General features: G+C 40.8%; 2 protein-coding genes across 2 annotated transcripts; one reads left to right on the top strand and one right to left on the bottom strand.

The window, feature by feature from the left end:
• Positions 1 to 8,923: 8,923 nt before the first annotated feature.
• Positions 8,924 to 10,300, top strand: LOC108672189 (techylectin-5A). The gene has a single exon (XM_018159821.2). It carries the CDS (start codon positions 9,153 to 9,155, stop codon positions 10,251 to 10,253), a length of 1,101 nt encoding a protein of 366 aa, XP_018015310.1. The 5' UTR covers positions 8,924 to 9,152; the 3' UTR covers positions 10,254 to 10,300.
• A 214-nt stretch (positions 10,301 to 10,514) lies between these two features.
• LOC108672188 (mitochondrial outer membrane protein SLC25A46) lies at positions 10,515 to 17,182 on the bottom strand. The gene is made up of 9 exons (XM_047881449.1): positions 16,623 to 17,182; positions 16,137 to 16,243; positions 15,725 to 15,897; positions 15,398 to 15,600; positions 14,686 to 14,813; positions 14,283 to 14,428; positions 13,707 to 13,848; positions 13,001 to 13,199; positions 10,515 to 12,715 (listed from the first exon to the last, which is right to left on the bottom strand). The coding sequence occupies exons 1-8, from the start codon at positions 16,840 to 16,842 to the stop codon at positions 13,005 to 13,007; spliced, it is 1,314 nt and encodes a 437-aa protein (XP_047737405.1). The 5' UTR covers positions 16,843 to 17,182; the 3' UTR covers positions 10,515 to 12,715; positions 13,001 to 13,004.
• Positions 17,183 to 17,653: the final 471 nt, after the last annotated feature.

The raw sequence follows: 17,653 nt of genomic DNA, 5'->3' as shown, positions 1-17,653 counted from the left end.
TTTTAGAAACAATTCATATTCTAAAAAATTCTTTGTCCTTCATTTCTCGATACTTTCAATTATTCAAAATCTCAAAATTTGTGTTCGTAATTTGTACAGGAACTAGTGGTTTCCATGACGACGGCCTGGCGTCCGCTTAATTGTCACTCCGCTATAAGCCTACTTTACACAACACGCACAAAGTCGGCTGAAGATAAAACAAGTCAAGAGTTATATTTTAAAACTATTAGGTTAAGGGTATTTTTAGTTAAAGACTGGAAATGAATTGAGGCAATAACGCACATGACTACCAACTAATAGAAAAATTGTGCAGCAAAGAATGTATTTCTGTCAATAGATAAGTGGCGGGAATCGGCCTGAATTGCCGACATTTCTTTAGCGAGTGTTACACAAATACCATACAAATTACACAATACGCAGAGAAAATAGTACCGTTCATTGTCATTTTATTTTTACCGTTTTCTATTTACCGTTCAATTACTACCCGCCTCTATTTACCGTGCCAGTAGCCTAGGTAGGGCGCGTGTGTAATGTGTATAGGAACCACCGACCACGATAGCACTCAGTAACCCTACCTTCACGCGAGGCCACATAGCACGGAAATAAGTGATAAGTCGCACGGCATAGTCTCGTGTGCTGCCTTGGACGAGTCTCCAAGAATAGTCTCGTGTGCAAGCAAGCGCCTTGCACTACACTGCACTGTACTTTCCTGTACTGTGCTGTAAACAAATTAGTGCAGCTGGATAAGAAGATACCGATTCTGGTAGTATGGCAGAAGCAAAGAATTCTTTTCGGACGCGAATAAATTTGAAGGCACGAGACAGAGAGAGAGCTGTGCTAGCATCTCGGTTATCGAAAATATCAGGTGAGAGCAGACGATTTGCCTGTAATAAAGTTGCAAATTGTTTTTAACTAATAATTGAAATTAGAAGTATATAGGAGAGCAGTCAAGATTTTTATCTTTGAACACAGAATGTTGATATTAATCTCTGTTGCTCTATTAGAATATTGTTGAAAATAAAATTATAGTTTTCATCTGGCAGGAGAGCTGACGAGATCGCAGAATGATGCAGCTCACTACCGCGCAGAGCGCGACGCCGCTCAAGCTAACACGAAGAAGGCTATGGCGCAACTAACGAAGCAGCAGTGGCTCGTGTCTGGCCTCGAGCAGGCGAGGGACCGGTGAGCTACAAGCATTGTACTGAACGTGTCGTTTAAATAATAAATTATAAATATTAAGAGGATAGTGGGCATGCCGCTAGTTTCCTCGATCACATGCAGCCTAATTTTAATGTTTATAGTTTATACATAGTAGTAGTCTAGTCTCTTTCCTTGCATCTGAACAGAATGGAATCAAACATGAAAATTTGTAAAAATCCATTCATTTTCAATTCCCTCATCTAGTTCAAAATTGTATTAAATATTTAAATGATAATATTGGTATCCACAATACTTTGGTAGTCTGCTCATAGACCACCAGCAACCGTGTTTTAAAACTTACATGTCCAGCCGCACGGTCGAAGTTTTAAAATATGGATAACTTATATTTTATAAAGTCAGGAGCAGGTGCAAACTGGGTGCATGAGTCCATTATACTTGTTAATATTCTGTTATCCATTATTCTAGTAAATATTTTGTCATATATAAGTGTTGGAAGCTAGACATTAGCAGGCTTCAATCCACAATACAAGTTATCGTGTCAGGACTCAGGATATTACCTGAACCTGAAATTGTATTCTTAGGCGGAAAATAGAAAGGCATTTCAACTCTGGTATGAAATGATTTGGTCAAAAATAGAAATGTATTTCTCAACTGGTATTTATGAATTTAATTTTTAACTTGAGTAAAAAGTTTTCGTTACGAAAATCAAATAAGGATTCTATTCTCTGAGTAATATGTGAGTTTGAACAGGTAATTTCATTTAGCATACATTAGTTTCGTTATTTCATCAAGTTCTGAGATAACGGGATTCTAAAATTGAATGAGTTATCGTTCCCGGGCACTAGTCTATTTAGTTTATGTAAAATTATGTGTAAAGAATTGCAGCGGATCTCAAAATGTAAGTTTGTCCCATGTCACCAGACTAAAGTGGCAGCGGCAGAGGCTGAGACAGCGGAGGCCAGCCTGAGGCTAGCGGCGCTAGAGCCTGTCGTCCAGCAGCACCACCATAGCCTCGTAGACGCCAGTGCAAGTAAGCTAATCCTGATTTGACTATAAGATCAACGTAGCATTCAGAACTCTGGTAGCCATCCATGCAATGATCAGGAGTTATTAGTCCTTGATGAATGAAAAAATATGTATTTTGATGATTGACATTAATAGCTGCTATTTAATTTGTAATATGATATTTTGGTATAGATTCCACATTGTTGGAAATCGTTAATTATAGGCTAGCCCAATACAAAATTACTGAACTCTCATGAGAGGTTGACTGATTGATAAAATTAGTCATAGTGGGTTTAGAATATATGACCATTGAAATATTCGTTGGTATTCACTGTAGCCATAGCCAAGTTGACTCAAGAGCTGATGTCTGCTCGGGCGGAGTCAGCTCGCCTGCAGAAGCGGTGTGAGGAGCTTCAAGCTGAAGCCAGGCGTCAGCAGCAGGCGGCGGCTGACAGCGACCATCAAGTCAGCCGCTGCAACGAAAACATCGCAGCGCTCACGCTCAAACTACAGCAGGTTACCGCATGCTAAATAATTAATATCTTATCTTTACTAAATTTAAATAAAGCAAAATTGCATTTTTACTTCCATTTCTAAATAAAAAAGACAATCCCAGAACGAAATAATCATAAATGATTGAATTAAGCTATTCGTACATGAATTCTAACTTCGTCTTTCTGAACGAATTAACTGCATCAAATTTTACTCGTCTAAAGAATACGAGTAGAATGAAGAAACTTGACTGATAATCCAGAATCTTTTCATAAAATTTAATTTCGTGCGGCAATGAACAGGAAGAAATCAAGAATATGGAGTCATTTAACTTCAAACATTTAATTCTTTTACATATGCCACAAAAAGTTAGAAGTTTTCTGAAAAAACTTCCATAAGCTTCAGTATTGTAGGATTGGAGTTGAAGTTTGACCAATCGTTGATTCTTGTAATGTTCATGACATTTAATGTAGCCTTGATGTAACTCATCAGGAGCAGGAGCGAGGCCGCACGCTGGCCTCACGCTGCGTGCGAGGCCAGGATGAGGCGCAGGCGCTGCAGGAGAGCACGCGGCTCCTGCAGCACCAGCTGCAGCGCGGTGACCAGCAGCACCGCAGCACCGCGCGCTGTGTCTTCTTCCTCAGCAACGAAGTCAACAACCTCAGGTCAACCCATGCTTTCTGGTGTTGAATAGCTTGCTCAATCAATGATTGCATTATTGAATGGATGTTCAAGACGATGATTTGATAAACTTCATTAGTTTAATTTAATGAAATGCAGTATTCTTTTCATTTTTGGCCTACTATTACATTGCTTTATAAATTAATAAACAACATTTTGGTACCTAAAACAATATTTTACGATGGATGAAACAGCTCTTATATTCATTAATGTTTTCATGACAGAGATCAGCTGACTCAGCTATCGAGACAGGCTGAGCTGAACCGGGCGCTGAAGACCGAGCTGACACGCATGCAGCGTCAGCTCATCGCCTCGCAGCACAAGCGCGCTGCCCTCGAGACCCACGCCATGACCGCACGCGCCTCCCGCCACGGCAGCCTGGTGTGTGTTGTGCATGGACGTGTAAGCCTGGAACTTCTCTACGCATGATATGTGTCTAACTGTAACTAAACCTGGGGTGTGATTTAGAGATTAGTGGTTTATGGAACTTTGCAATAAGTTCTGGATGTCTTCGTCAATGGTCACGAGTGGGCTCCGCTTTTGTCGCTCTCCATTCCTATTTGCCAGCACATATAAACTGGTTCGCCACGCCACCCAGTTAATTATTAAGGTGTGTGTACACGGAGATACTGCAGGCGGCAAGTAGATCTGGCAAATGTCGGCCGCTTGGTGACTATCAGGCAAGTAAGCCTGTACACGAGGAGAGTATAAGGTGCCGATATCTTCTCGTAATCTCGTTTGCGCCGCCAGTGCGTCGTTAGATAACGTACAGCTGCCTTCACAGCTGCAAGATGCTGTTGCATGCAAATTGCTAATAGTCACAGAGACGAGCGATTAGAGATTGGACTCTGAACTCGTTCATTCGGCTCTTGAAACGCTTTAGGGTAAATTTGAATACTCACATCTCAGTTCCATCGGAAAATCATCGAACAGCTTTGGGCCGTCCCAGGAAGAGCTTTGTCCTGCTGCTCCAGCAGAAGATGGCCCCGGCTTTATACCTAATTCACAGGAGGTATTCTGCACAGTCCGTCTCCCCGCACTATGGTAGGTCAAAATCCTCGAGGCTCCGTTTGCAAAATTCCATGTGAGCAGCAACACAAACGTACATGTCTGTACAGAGTGTACCGGATACCATATCTCTCCCTTCTCTGCTTCAACGAAGCAGAGAAGGGAGAGATTCCCTTCCCAGAGAAGGGAGAGATTCTCCCTTCCAAGCCTCAACGTGTCCAAGAAGTCAAGCTCAGGATTGTCCTGCTCATCCGTGTTAGAAAGTTTCGCTGAACTACTCCTTATCGCAGCACTGCAATTAGAAAATGAATACTGCACTGAAAAACATGAGTACTCGTAAAAGAAAACACTGTGGCTCCAAAGACAGTAAAACCATCAGCATAGCTTCGCATTTTCATTTTCTTAAAAGTCCGTCACATCTCTCTGACTGTTGTCTTCCTCGTATATTCACTAACTTAATATGGTCAAACCTCAAACCGTTGAATTTAATGTTCTTCACTTGGACCATTCATATAAATTAGTTACCATCGTTCTCACAAAAACCTCCCGCAGTCTAGCTCATCTATAATCTTTCTCAAAACTCCGTCGTCCGGAAATGTGGATGGATGCGTGGTCTCGTCCCAAATCTGTGTCAGTGATGTAGATTAGGGCGCCAATACTTCAGTCGGTGACGCGCCTCATCTTAACCAAGTAAGATGTAGATGCGAGGAAGATCGGTCCAAGAACCGAACCCAGTAGCACTCCATTTCTCACTTCCGTTTCTTTTTTTCTTCCTCGATAGCCCCTAACTATGGCTGCTTATGCCTTCTCAGTCAGAAAGTCGTGCCAACAACTCTCTTCAGACTCAGTTTTCTAAAAATATACTCCGTAGTCTTCCCCATTCAAGAGCTTTCACAGAATCCTCCACGTCGACATGAAGATTATGTGCATATCAAGGTTAAATCAGTATTAGATGGCAGAACTTGCTTGTTTATACACTTGCGATTGAAGACCCGAGAATTCGTTGATTTAAATTATCAGTGAGTGGAACAATTCTTCAGATGACGGTAGATTGAAAAGCAAGTTTCAGGAAATGGTTTTTGTTTATTAACGACGTTTCGAATGCAACAAACATTCATTTTCACGTTGGAAGAAGCATTAAATATCGAAATTTTGGTGGAAATAAGTACATAATATTAGTAAATAGGATACAACAGTAAAATTGTGAACAAAAATTACTCTGATAATTCTCCCAGAGTTCAAACAAATCCGGTAGTTAGAAGATAGCTGGAGTCCAATCTGTAGAGATGAGGGGTTCAGCTGTCGTCGGTTGGGCCACTGCTTGATCACAATGCTGGTGAGTTCCTTCAGCGCAATGCGAGTTTCGGTCTGGTTGTGAGCTTGTCTCATGTGGTTCGCTTGCCCTCCAGTTTGAAGGTAGCTAACGCGACAGGGGCGCAGTGTCCTGATAGTCCAATTTGTCCGATGTTGTACTAAACACTCGCATTGCGCTGAAGGAACTCACCAGCATCGTGAGCAAGCAGTGGCCCGACCGACGATAGCTGAACCCCTCATCTCTACAGATTGGACTCCAGCTATCTTCTAACTACCGGATTTGTCTGAACTATGGGAGAATTTTCAGAGTAATTTTTGGTTCAAAATTTTACTGTTGTATCCCATTTACAAATATTATGTACTTATTTCCACCAAAATTTCAATATTTAATGCTTCTTCTAATTTGAAAATGAAGGTTTGTTGCATTCGAAACGTCGTTAATAAACAAAAACCATTTCCTGAAACTTGCTTTTCATCTAACGTCATCTGAAGAATCATTGTTCACAATCTGATAATTTAAATCAACGAAATCTGTGGTATTCAATCGCACTTCAATAATCAAGGTAAATTGTATACCTGTTTTATTCACTGATGAAAATACCTATCATCGATGATCCTGCAGATGCTGCGCGCTGATGACTCTGCAGCTGCTGAGGAGGCGCGGGTGCTGCAGCGGCAGCTGCTGCAGGCCGCAGAAGCGCAGGCTGCAGCACGACTGCAGGTGCGGATACATAACCTGGCCACTGACTTGCTGCTCGTGGCTCTGCCTGCTGCGGTTACATTGTGGAGTGTAGCTGCTTCAAATTCGTGGCTCGTGCAGTAATATAAATATCGTTTTGGGTGATTTTCTTTGAAATTTATATTAAAGTCTCTATATAATAAACAGATCTAATGTTTTATTCTTCTCGAAGAAATCAACTAACAAGATTCCCAATGTATCCCAGAAGACAATGGCCATAACCTTCGCTCCTGAACACTCAAATTTTGCTTTGACGGGCCTACTTCCTCCTCTGAACAGCCACTTCTTCGATTGAGTTTTGCCCTCGAGATTGCAATGGTCGAGCTCTGTTTCATCCCCGGTCACAATCCGCGTTCTCGTCCCACTTGTTGAAATTTTCTGTAGAATGATCTGTCCTTGATTCCTGCAGATCTGGGCGCAACAACCAAGGAACCCATCAAGCGAAGAGATTGCTCAGTCCCAAACTGTACAAAAAAATCGTGTGTGCAGAACTTACCTAGATGTTGATGGTATCTGCTACTGATTCGGTGGTTATTCGACCATCTTTTTTAATGACATCACGAACAACATCAATGTTTTCCACACGAACTGATGTGCGTGTTACGCCTCTACAGAGCTCATCTTTGGTCTCATTTCTTCCGCTTCGGGAACAACTAATCCATTTGTTGGTTGCTAATTTACTTGAGGCCTTGTCACCATACACATACTCCAGAGAGTCAATGATTTGGCTGTTCTTCCAATCAAGCTTCACCATGAATTTGTTGTTAACTTGTTTGACCTGGCCTCAATTTCGGCAGATGCCATGTTGCATGAACGGTTGTTTCTTTTAAAACAGCTCCCCATGTTTGTAACAATAATTTAAGGGTTCATGGGTAACACGATATAAAACTTTGATACGAGATCGTTATGCTGCATTGGCATCATATTATTTTCATATAATTTTCAGTTATGTCCATTTTTCACGAACTTTTTGAAGCCCCCGCGTAATTATGAAATTGGTCCTGAAATTTAATATTCACTTACACGAAAACTTGAAGCTCCAAAAATGTATCGATGTCGCTGATCACTTTCCAAGAAACAATCCATTTTATTTTGGCATTTTTCCGGTTGTTAGGTTTGTTAATAGTTTTCTAAATTTACAAATGAAATTGGTCTATATGACTCAGTATCCTGAGTTCGGAAGGTAGGTTGAGAATCAGACAATCTACTCAAGACGCAGTCTCCCCTGCAGCTCCACGGCCTGAAGCGTCAAGTTGCTAACCTACAGCGCGCAGCGACGAGGAGTCGTGATGACGGTGCCAGCTGTAGCAGAGGACGCCACCTCAACCAGCTGCGTGCAGCGCATGCTCACATACAAGTGGGTTTGCGCTAGCTGCTTTATACTCATAAACACTGCAAGTTAGTGTATAAATTGAGTAACTGTGTCATGTAGTCCATCACTGTGTGTGTTCAGCACAACAAACATGTATGAGACTTGTTACGATCGTGTTTCCTCTACCGACGACGCCAGGCAGCGCAAGGGGTTGCCAACTGGGCAATCGAAGCGCGGGAAGAAGCGCAGCTCGACAACAAGAAGCTCAGGGAGGCGCTGATGATGCGCGCGCACGCCCGCTCTTCCAATGACAAGCGAATCTGAACACCGACGCCACCATCATATTGCGATGCTTTATGTGTCCGGTTTAATCATTATTCTTTATTGTCATTCAGGAGCAAAAAATTCGAAAAAATTATCTATTATGATATATAAAAGAAATAGCTAAACGAATAATTACATATTTGTTTCAAAACATAGATAAATGCATTGATAAAACATTCGCATCAGTGAATTTTAAGAATTTGTCCCGAAAGATTGATAATTATAATTATTTGTAGGGTAAGTTTCTCTTTGATATCGCAATTTCACTACTCTCATTCATGATTATCAGAAGATTCTAAATTTAAATGAGAATAAACTATTGCCGTTTTCAAGTCAAATTTTTGAGAATTTATAATGTTTATTCCTTTTGTGCAATTTCCAAATATTCTACAGAAAATAAAACGTGACACATTAAGCCATACGAAGACTGTTAGCAGGCAAATTACTGTCGTCTCCCAAGCTATGAAGTTCTCTCGATGTTGACAAAATCGCGCGGCGCGAAATCCGAGACGTGTGCGGCAAAACGTGTCCGGCGAAGTGTGTCTGGTTCGGCATGAAGTGCGCAGGAAATTCTTTGTGATGAGGCTGACAATACTGTAAATGTAAACAATCATTATGATGCGTGTGGGGAAGTAAGTCCAGGAGTTTCAATATTGTTTCTGTGCTAATATTATTTATGTTCTCAATGGCCTACTACGAAAATAAGGTACAAAGCTAATACTTTAACGACTAAATTTCGTTCATCGAAGTGTGACTGTAAGCATGAATGCGCGCCATAGCTCGTACAATCTACGAGGAGCAAACCTAACTGTTGAAGTCCGAGCAAAAATAAAACGTAATTGTACACGAATGCTATCAGCGTAGTGCACTGAGCAGCCCTGAGTGCCTCCCCTTCCTGCCAGGACGAGCGAACCTCGCAAGAGTCAACCCGTGCTCCAGTCGTTAGTCTCTGCTAGACCGTCAAAAGGGGAGGAGCTGTTCGTTAGAAGCAGCAGCCGCTCGCCGGAAATTTCTAAGCCTGTCATGAGGTGTGATTTTCACTTCTGAGTTAAATCGGCTCGAACATGACAAGCAAGTGCGACCTCGAACGAGCCGCGATGTAAACGTGCCTCTACAATGGCCTTCTTAATTGAAAGCAAAATTTTTGTGGTCGTGATAATTCTGTTTGATTTCTCAATAACAAGCTTTGGAAGAACTACGGAAGATTCTCCTAAAACAGATAACCAGAATGCGGCCAGTCTCAATATTTTATCAACAGGTTTGGGAGAAAAAGGGAAAAAGTATTCATGGTACAAGGTCGGCCAATTAGCACCTGCGCCTAAAGTTCTCATGGAAAAGGCCCTGAGTGATAATACTTTGGATTACGATGAAGATGAACCCGATTATGAAATTGATGAGGGAGTCTTTACATCCATTGGCGACATGGGTAAAGCTTTACGTCAAGTCTGGGATTCTTTCAGCAAAAGGATGGACGGAATCGAGCGTAAAGTTCAACGTGTGGAGCAGCAAACGCTTGCCATTTTGAACCGAATGGCAATCGTTGATTGTTCAGCTCTTCCCGACGGTACGCCAACAGGCATTTATACGCTTTACTTAGACAATCAAGGCACTCACTCGGTGCGAGCGCTGTGCGAAATGGAGGCCGAAGGCGGAGGCTGGACCGTCATCCTACAACGCGTTCCTCACGAGGTTGTGGAGCGAGCCACTAACTTCAGCCGAGGTCTCCGAGACTATAAAGTAGGATTTGGAGAACCGGACGGCGATTACTGGATCGGACTAGAAAACATACGTAAATGGACGAGCTCCAGAGATTATCAGTTGCGGATTCAGCTCGAAGATTTCAATGGAGACACGGCGTTTGCACATTACGATCGCTTCTACTTGGAAGACGAGAGTAACGGCTATCGACTGCACGTGTCGGGATACCGAGGAAACGCGGGAGACTCCTTATCTAACTTGAACAACTTGGACAACTACACGGCCGAGGGAATGATGTTCAGCACCCACGACGACGACCGGGATACTTCTCATGAAATCAACTGCGCACATTACTGGAACATCGGCGGCTGGTGGTTCAACAGATGCTCGTGGGCAAACCTGATGGGTCCGTACAAACTGCCGGGGCAGGGCGACGGTATAGGCATCAACTGGCACAAGTGGCGCAACAAGCAGTACCTCAAGTCTGTCCTAATGATGATCCGGCCACCTACCACCTGAGACAAAACCTCAATTGTACAGTTTCCAATAAACAATTCCTTCTCGGTTGTCTACGTTTAATATCATATTTCCACTGCCATGGGTACGTTTAATAATGAGAAATGCGCTTTACCACATTAGGAACATCAGCGCCAGCTGCGTACAGCCTCTTTATAAACATAGGACCCTAGCATAGCAGCACTAGACAAATTCAAACATACAAGTAAATGTTTCTGTAGTCAGTCGGAAGCGCCGTAAGGTTATTAATGAATATTACACGTCTCACAGTAATTCATATAGATATTTAATGGGTACATATATACACTTTCTGAGCAACAACCTACACCATCATTAATGTAGAGCTGAGCCACTACCTCAGTCCACGAGCGGAAAAACCTGAAAATACGAAACAATTTCAGTTCTTTTTTATTCAATATAAACTAACCAACGTACATCAGCTAAACCTACTTACTTTTCTTTTGAATGCAAAAAATATGTTGTAGAATATGAAAGAAGTTAAGCTATTGCTTATACGATATTATCTGCTTCTTGGGATATTACAAATGAGATAACCAGAAGTTTTTAAAATAATTCACATTCTCATGGTGTCATTTAGAGGCGCACTCTTCATTGACACTAGAGGGACTAGGAAAGTCAGTCATTCAGCCTCAGTCTGCATTCTCTGAACATTGCTTAGAGAGATCGCAAGCTCAACGGTGACAATTTATTAGGTTTAAAGTCTACAATTGGCTTGTTCAATTTGAATACAATTTATTTGCTTGCGGACTTGCGACATCCCTATAAAAATTTGGATATCAAAATCAAAGGACAAGAGAAATTAAAACATTCACGATGTGAAAATGGGACGTTCACAGAATTTTCAAACGTGCTCAATTGAATTAAAATTGATCATTATCTATTCAAATCAAGGATTATAGTAGACTTCTTAGGACTTGCGCGGCAACCAGTTTACAATTGTCTTCCATTGTACACAGTATCACCATACGTGCAATCGCGCAAGGAACCATAGTTAGAGAGAAATATGAACGCAATAGACATGATGAAGCTCTCGTTCACCATCACGCATTGGTATCGGTTTCAAGCAGTGAGTAGCGTATAGTGATACTTGCACGTCATAATGAAGAATATAGAACTCTCAACTACAGACTCTACAGTAGTGAAATGGTATAACTAAAAGGGCTATTAGCATGCCAGCTATGCATCCATCACACCCCGAGTCACTAAGTAATCATCGCCAACAATGTTGAAGGTCTCAGTCATCACATATTGCTATCCAGATTACTCCTCACCTACAAGGGGCGGATGGTCTCAAAGAGCCAGTGTGCTTAGGCAGGCAAGGGAGAAGAGCGTCAGCAATTTATTGAGAGGAAGACTGAAAAGGTGATGGATTAACAACAACAGAAACGAAAAACCTCGCAATATAAGTCGCAGAAACGAAGCGTCTTCCGCACACACGATAAAAATGGAGAAAATAAATGAAAATAATAACTACGAGACAACATATTTAATCGCAGCCCAGACAACGAGCTCTAGGGAGGGTCGCTCAGGAACTAAAATCGTAGAAATGCGAAATCCCGTGGATTTTTTTATGAAAAGGCAGGGACCAAAAGACCCATTGAAGAGTCCAACACAGTCGCGGAGGTCATGTGAGGAAAAGGTTCATTTTTAGGGAAGTGGCAAAATATTCTGAGAACATTGCCTACTCTCTTGTAAACCACAATAGGTCAAGTACATAAAAAGCCTTGAAATGTTTCGAGTAAGATTTATATCAACCAAATCAAGTTACAACTAAATCGTAACATATATGCTTCCTCTGCTACAAATAAACTCGGCAAATTATAAATTCGCACTAATCAATTGTCCACAATGGGAACATTCTACAAATTGACGGCATAAAATCCTGCTCAAAATGGCACATTCGTAAAGACGTACAAGCAAATATTGACATAAAATGATAACCTGAACTAATCTCAGTACCTACAATTGTTCTGGCAAATAATATACTGAGTAAAATATATTCAATACATTAACAATTTAAGGAGAATAAATCTGTGAATGAATCACATGGAGCGAAAGAACCTTAATCGTGATTCAGGTGATAATTTTAGAGCACTTTTACGTTTTCAAATGATTGCATCTCAATGAAGTCTACGGGTTATCACGATCAATAGATGACTATTAGAAAAATCACAGAGAAAATAATTATGATATTAACGTTGAAATTCGAATAATAATGCATCGAAACTATTATACACTAAATTTTGTAGCTAAAAATCGGCTAGGTCTTGAACGCCGTATTTGGGAGGCAGGGGCGGGGAAGCCCGTCGAGAGGGGGGTGAGAGGTTAAGGGGGGAGGAGTCGACGAGGGGGGGAGGGTAGCCTCTGCCTCCCATTCTGGGGGGACGACCGCTGTCCCCCGGGAAGGTGTACACGGGCCTGGGTGTGGGGGGTGAGGTGGTGGTCTGCAAACATAGAAAACTCAGGTCAACCTCAACTGCTGCACAAACTTGGGGAATGAAGCTAACAAGAAAAATGTGACGAGTACCTACAATATACATCGTTATACTTGTGGAGCAGTCATGCTTAAATAGTTTCCTCCAAACGATCCAATAAGAATCATCCATCAGTTCAAATGAAAGTATATGATTGAAAATATATGGTAATAACAAAAAGCACAAGCTTTGGAAAATTTCCCGGTCAGTATAGTTTGAGTGGATAACTTAAAAGAAAGCAGCGTGTACACGAACTTGATTAGGCGCAGCGGCGGCCGACGGTCCCGCGAAGGCGTGGCTTACTTCCCTCACGATGACGTGGCCGAACTTGAGCACAGCACCGTACACTGCATACTGCAGGCACACTGCACCGAACCCCTGCACGCAGCACTGAGTCTAGACTATTGAGCACTGCACCGTACACTGCATACTGCAGGCACACTGCACCGAACCCCTGCACGCAGCACTGGTCTAGACTATTGAGCACAGCACCGTACACTGCATACTGCAGGCACACTGCACCGAACCCCTGCACGCAGCACTGAGTCTAGACTATTGAGCACAGCACCGTACACTGAACATTGCATCTCAATAAGTTTGCTTCACATCATAATAAATACAAAGGTTTTAAGAAAGAATTCATGTAATAAAATATCTTAACGGACATTGAAAACTATTCCCCGAGAGAAAAAAAGTGTGTTTCATATCAGAATTAGAAGTGTGCGCTCGTAAATAGTATATGGCTATCTCACGGCCCACTGCACTGGTGGGGCGAGGAATACATCTTTATGGGTACAGGGAATCTTATCACTTCACTTCGGAGGTTGTACAGAAACTCGGGTGGAGTTATTCAATGGAAAGAACTGGCATCCGTGAGAATTAAACCATGAAAACTAACCTTGTGAAAACTTACCTTCACGAGAACTACCCTCCATGAGAATGTCACTCCAAGAGAACCAACCTTCATGAGCCCCAAGGGTCCCTCATCCCTGATGGTGGTGGAGAGGCAGTCCCAGAAGCCCTCGTAGCGCGTGAGCACAGGACGGACGTCATAGCCAGCGTCCAGGCTGTCGATGATGGTGCGGGTTCCCTGCAGCTGCAGCCTGCAATGTTACAGTAGTACATTGCTCTACAGTTAAAATTCTTATAACTAAATTATTTAATATTTTTTGGCTGTATCGCATTCATTCCTACTAATAAAAATAAAATTAAGAGGAAATCTATCAATTGAGAAGAAAATAAAGAAATCGATGAAGGCAATAGAATTTTGACTTAAATTTTATGTTTAGTAGTGTAAAAATGTAGTCACAGTGTTAGAACTGAGCAATAATAATGATGCGATGAAACAAAATCAAAATTTGACATGGAAAATAATTGAACAAAGTAACATGTGAGCTAACGTCTTGCACACAGTCTTGTAAGTCTAGAAAGTGACACGTGCCAAAGTCCTTATAGGATACAGCAGAACATCAGCAACCAATTGACCTGTGAACAACTGTCGTCATAGGATACAGCAGAATATCAGCAACCAAGTGACCTGTGAACAAGTGTCTCCATAGGATACAGCAGAACATCAGCAACCAAGTGTCCAAAGAAAGCAGCATGTAGTCGCGTGCTCGTGTCATTGAAAGATCCTGAGACATAGTTCTTGGCCACGGCTCCTTCTCGTCGTGCTGTAGCGCCCTGTAATAAGCATGACAGTAATAAGCAGCCCACATTAAATAATGAATTTAGACTAAGAAAATTATTTAAATATAATATAATTAAAATGAACAAAAAATTCAATGTCACTGAGTTCTGAACAAACCATAAACACAATATTAATTTTAGGGTAATCAATAAAATAATACAGTTTTGTGATAAAACATTATTCACCATTAAGTAATCACACTCAAAACATGTGAAACTTTAATATCTATCAGCCAGTAAAGTTATTTAACCTGCTTCTGCAGGTACTGTGCATGACAAGCATGCTGCGCTAGGGTGGAGGCAGCATTGCCAATGATGTAGTGCAGGAGACCATGCGTCACAGTTGGCACCACCACCAGCCATATAGGAAGCAGCCGACCTGCTCGCAAAATAGTCCTTTACAACACAGGAACTAGGCCTAATATCAAATGAAATACTAATATACTGAATAAAGAAAATATAATATATTCATTGGAATGTTATAGCATCACAGTAAATTTGTGCAATTTGATCAAGTTATATCTGCCAAACATCAATAATAAACCAGAATTTTTTATAAACTGAATACATTGGTCATTATTTCTGTGCATCTTCTCACCACAAGAGTGTTACCTATACCATGATAAGATAATGAACATAGTTATTGGTTATTATAGGTACGTTGACATATCAGGAGAATGCTTGGTAAACTATTAGAAAGATTACAGATGCACGCAAAAAAAATAAAAAAAAAGTAATTGGTCAATATTGTCTGTTCAATGAAAGAATCAATTGCGTTGGCTAATGATCTGGCACTCAAATTTTTTAATTGAATCCTAACAATCATGAGATGCATTCGACCATGATTGTCTCAATTGTTCCAGGTGGCAAAATCTAGTATGGATTTACTTGCGAGTATTAAGATAAGGATAAAGAAGTCTGTTGGTATTTAAGGGTCATCTGAATGCTACAAGATGATCTCACCAATCTGTGGTTGAGTGAAAGAGAGCAGTCTGGTAAGGCCCTCCTTGAAGACATCAAAGATGCCTGGACTCTCACATGCTACGCTGCTCTGAACTGTCTCTACCAAAGATGCTGCCAAGAAGGGTGTCACCACAGCAAGGGAGAGACACTTGAGCAGCAAGTGCTGGCTTACTGTTCGAACTGAGCTGCCTGCATAAACATCTCTGCAATAATGGTTAGGTATTACTTTTCTTACAGTTGAAGTCTAGTTATTTTGCAAATTTTCAAATTTCAAAATGTTGCATTAGGTGCCAAAATTAGAAGGAAGATTTAGCCTCAGAAACTGACTTTGGGAGAGGGGTAAACTTGGAGATGACATCTTCAACTCCCATGGTCAGCCCCTTGACAATGAGAACTGATCCAAGACCTTTCCAGAGTACTGTAATCCCTTGCTGACTCTTCATGGATGCATACAATATGGTTATAGGGAGTAGATGTTGTCTCTTACTGCTAACATCAACCTGATGAACAAGAAAGCCAGACATCACACATGCAAATGACAGAATGAATTCATATGAATATACAGCTTATCCCCAATACCGTACTGCACGATATACCAAGATTTGATGATGGTTTCACCTTATGATACAACTGCATACAGCCATTTCAATTTAGGATATATTTTTCATTGATCATAGTAGATATATAAAATAAAGATGTTAAATCCTAGTATGTCATTAATTTCACAGAATATCTTTACCTGGCAGACTCTGCGCAATACAGTGAATGGATGACTCAACAGGTTCTCTCCCATCAAACTCACAATGCTAATGGACAACTCAGCATACCTCCCAGCTATGGCTTCACCTAGAAACAAAGTAAACAATTATATACTGATTTAATTTGAGATTGTAAGATTGTAATAAATAGTCAAAATTTTTGCTGGTATCAAAATATCATAGCATTTATCATAAGAAAAGTTCTCTGGTATCTAACATTTTCTCATAAGCAAGTCTTGTGAGAAAGCTTCAAATTCTGAATAAAATTAATAACATAATCAAAGTTTTTAATACACAGCATTAAAGATGAAGCACATTCATCAAGGTCAAAGAACATTATTTCAGCAAAATTAATTTCTTTGAGACTGAAGGCAAAACCATATGCTGAATTTTCAAACTATTGAGAATTTTCAAATAAACATCAAACATGAGAACAAAGAAAACGAATGGACTCAGTGTGAACATACCACGATCCCTAGGGGATTTGGGAGTTGAGGGAAGTCTCTCAGGAAGATCACTTGGGCGTGGATATCGCGTTTCATTTTCAAATTTTGGCTGATATGGAAGATCAGGCCCGTCTGACATATCACTAGTCATCAAGTCAGGATTTGAGTCAGCTCTCTTCCAGAATGGGTTATTATGATCACGCAATGTTGCATAAAATTGATAATCATCTAGACCTGCCATCTTGATGAAAGCTCTAAAAATTTTTTAAAAATTAACATGAAGTTTGGGTACTTGCTCATCAGCAGAACAAAAACAGAAAAGAAAATTGCTTCTCTTGCTTGGTCAAAAAACTGAGCTGTATTACAAATGGAAGGCTCAGTCAGTTTCAGGTCACAGAATCAGGTGTATGCATATTACCTCTAAAAATTTACAATGTCAGAATTCTCTGGGCTCTGGCATAGATCAGGCTTCATAGACTGTATAGACATAATTTCATTTGCTACTCACAATGATACAGTAATTTCTAACATTGATAATGTAGTCAACCCTACCAATTCCTATCCAAATGGTATTTATAAACTATAGTGTACTTCCTCAACCAAATTGAACACGTCCTCTTTTACATTACATTGCATTAGTTGTGAAATTGTATTGTAGAGCCTTAGCAATTAGTTAGCATATCAGTGTATAGTAAAAAAAACACTAACAACTAATGATGGACAATTTAAACATCAATTTCATTGCATACAGAACAATCAAACCACTGAAACAACTAACCAGTGAAACCACTATGCAGTATGCACAGATCAGGATTATTGTCAGCATTTTTATATGGAGATTGGAGACTGGAGAGTATGGTAGTACATATCATTATATCAATTATGAGAAAACCTACCTAATTCATGGGGGAATGATGGGATGTTGTAGGTGTGGACGTAATGGCAGACTGAAATGTGATGGAATGGAGGGAAAGGACACTTAAGACTGTATCAGATGAAAGCGATGCCAAAATATGAATGTATGTATGATGGTAGTAGAGGTGGGAACCTTC

This window comes from Hyalella azteca, unplaced genomic scaffold, assembly GCF_000764305.2.
Source record: "Hyalella azteca isolate HAZT.00-mixed unplaced genomic scaffold, Hazt_2.0.2 contig8020, whole genome shotgun sequence".
In the NCBI taxonomy this organism is placed as follows: Eukaryota; Metazoa; Arthropoda; class Malacostraca; order Amphipoda; family Hyalellidae; genus Hyalella; species Hyalella azteca.
This window is presented reverse-complemented; position numbering and strand designations above follow the sequence as displayed.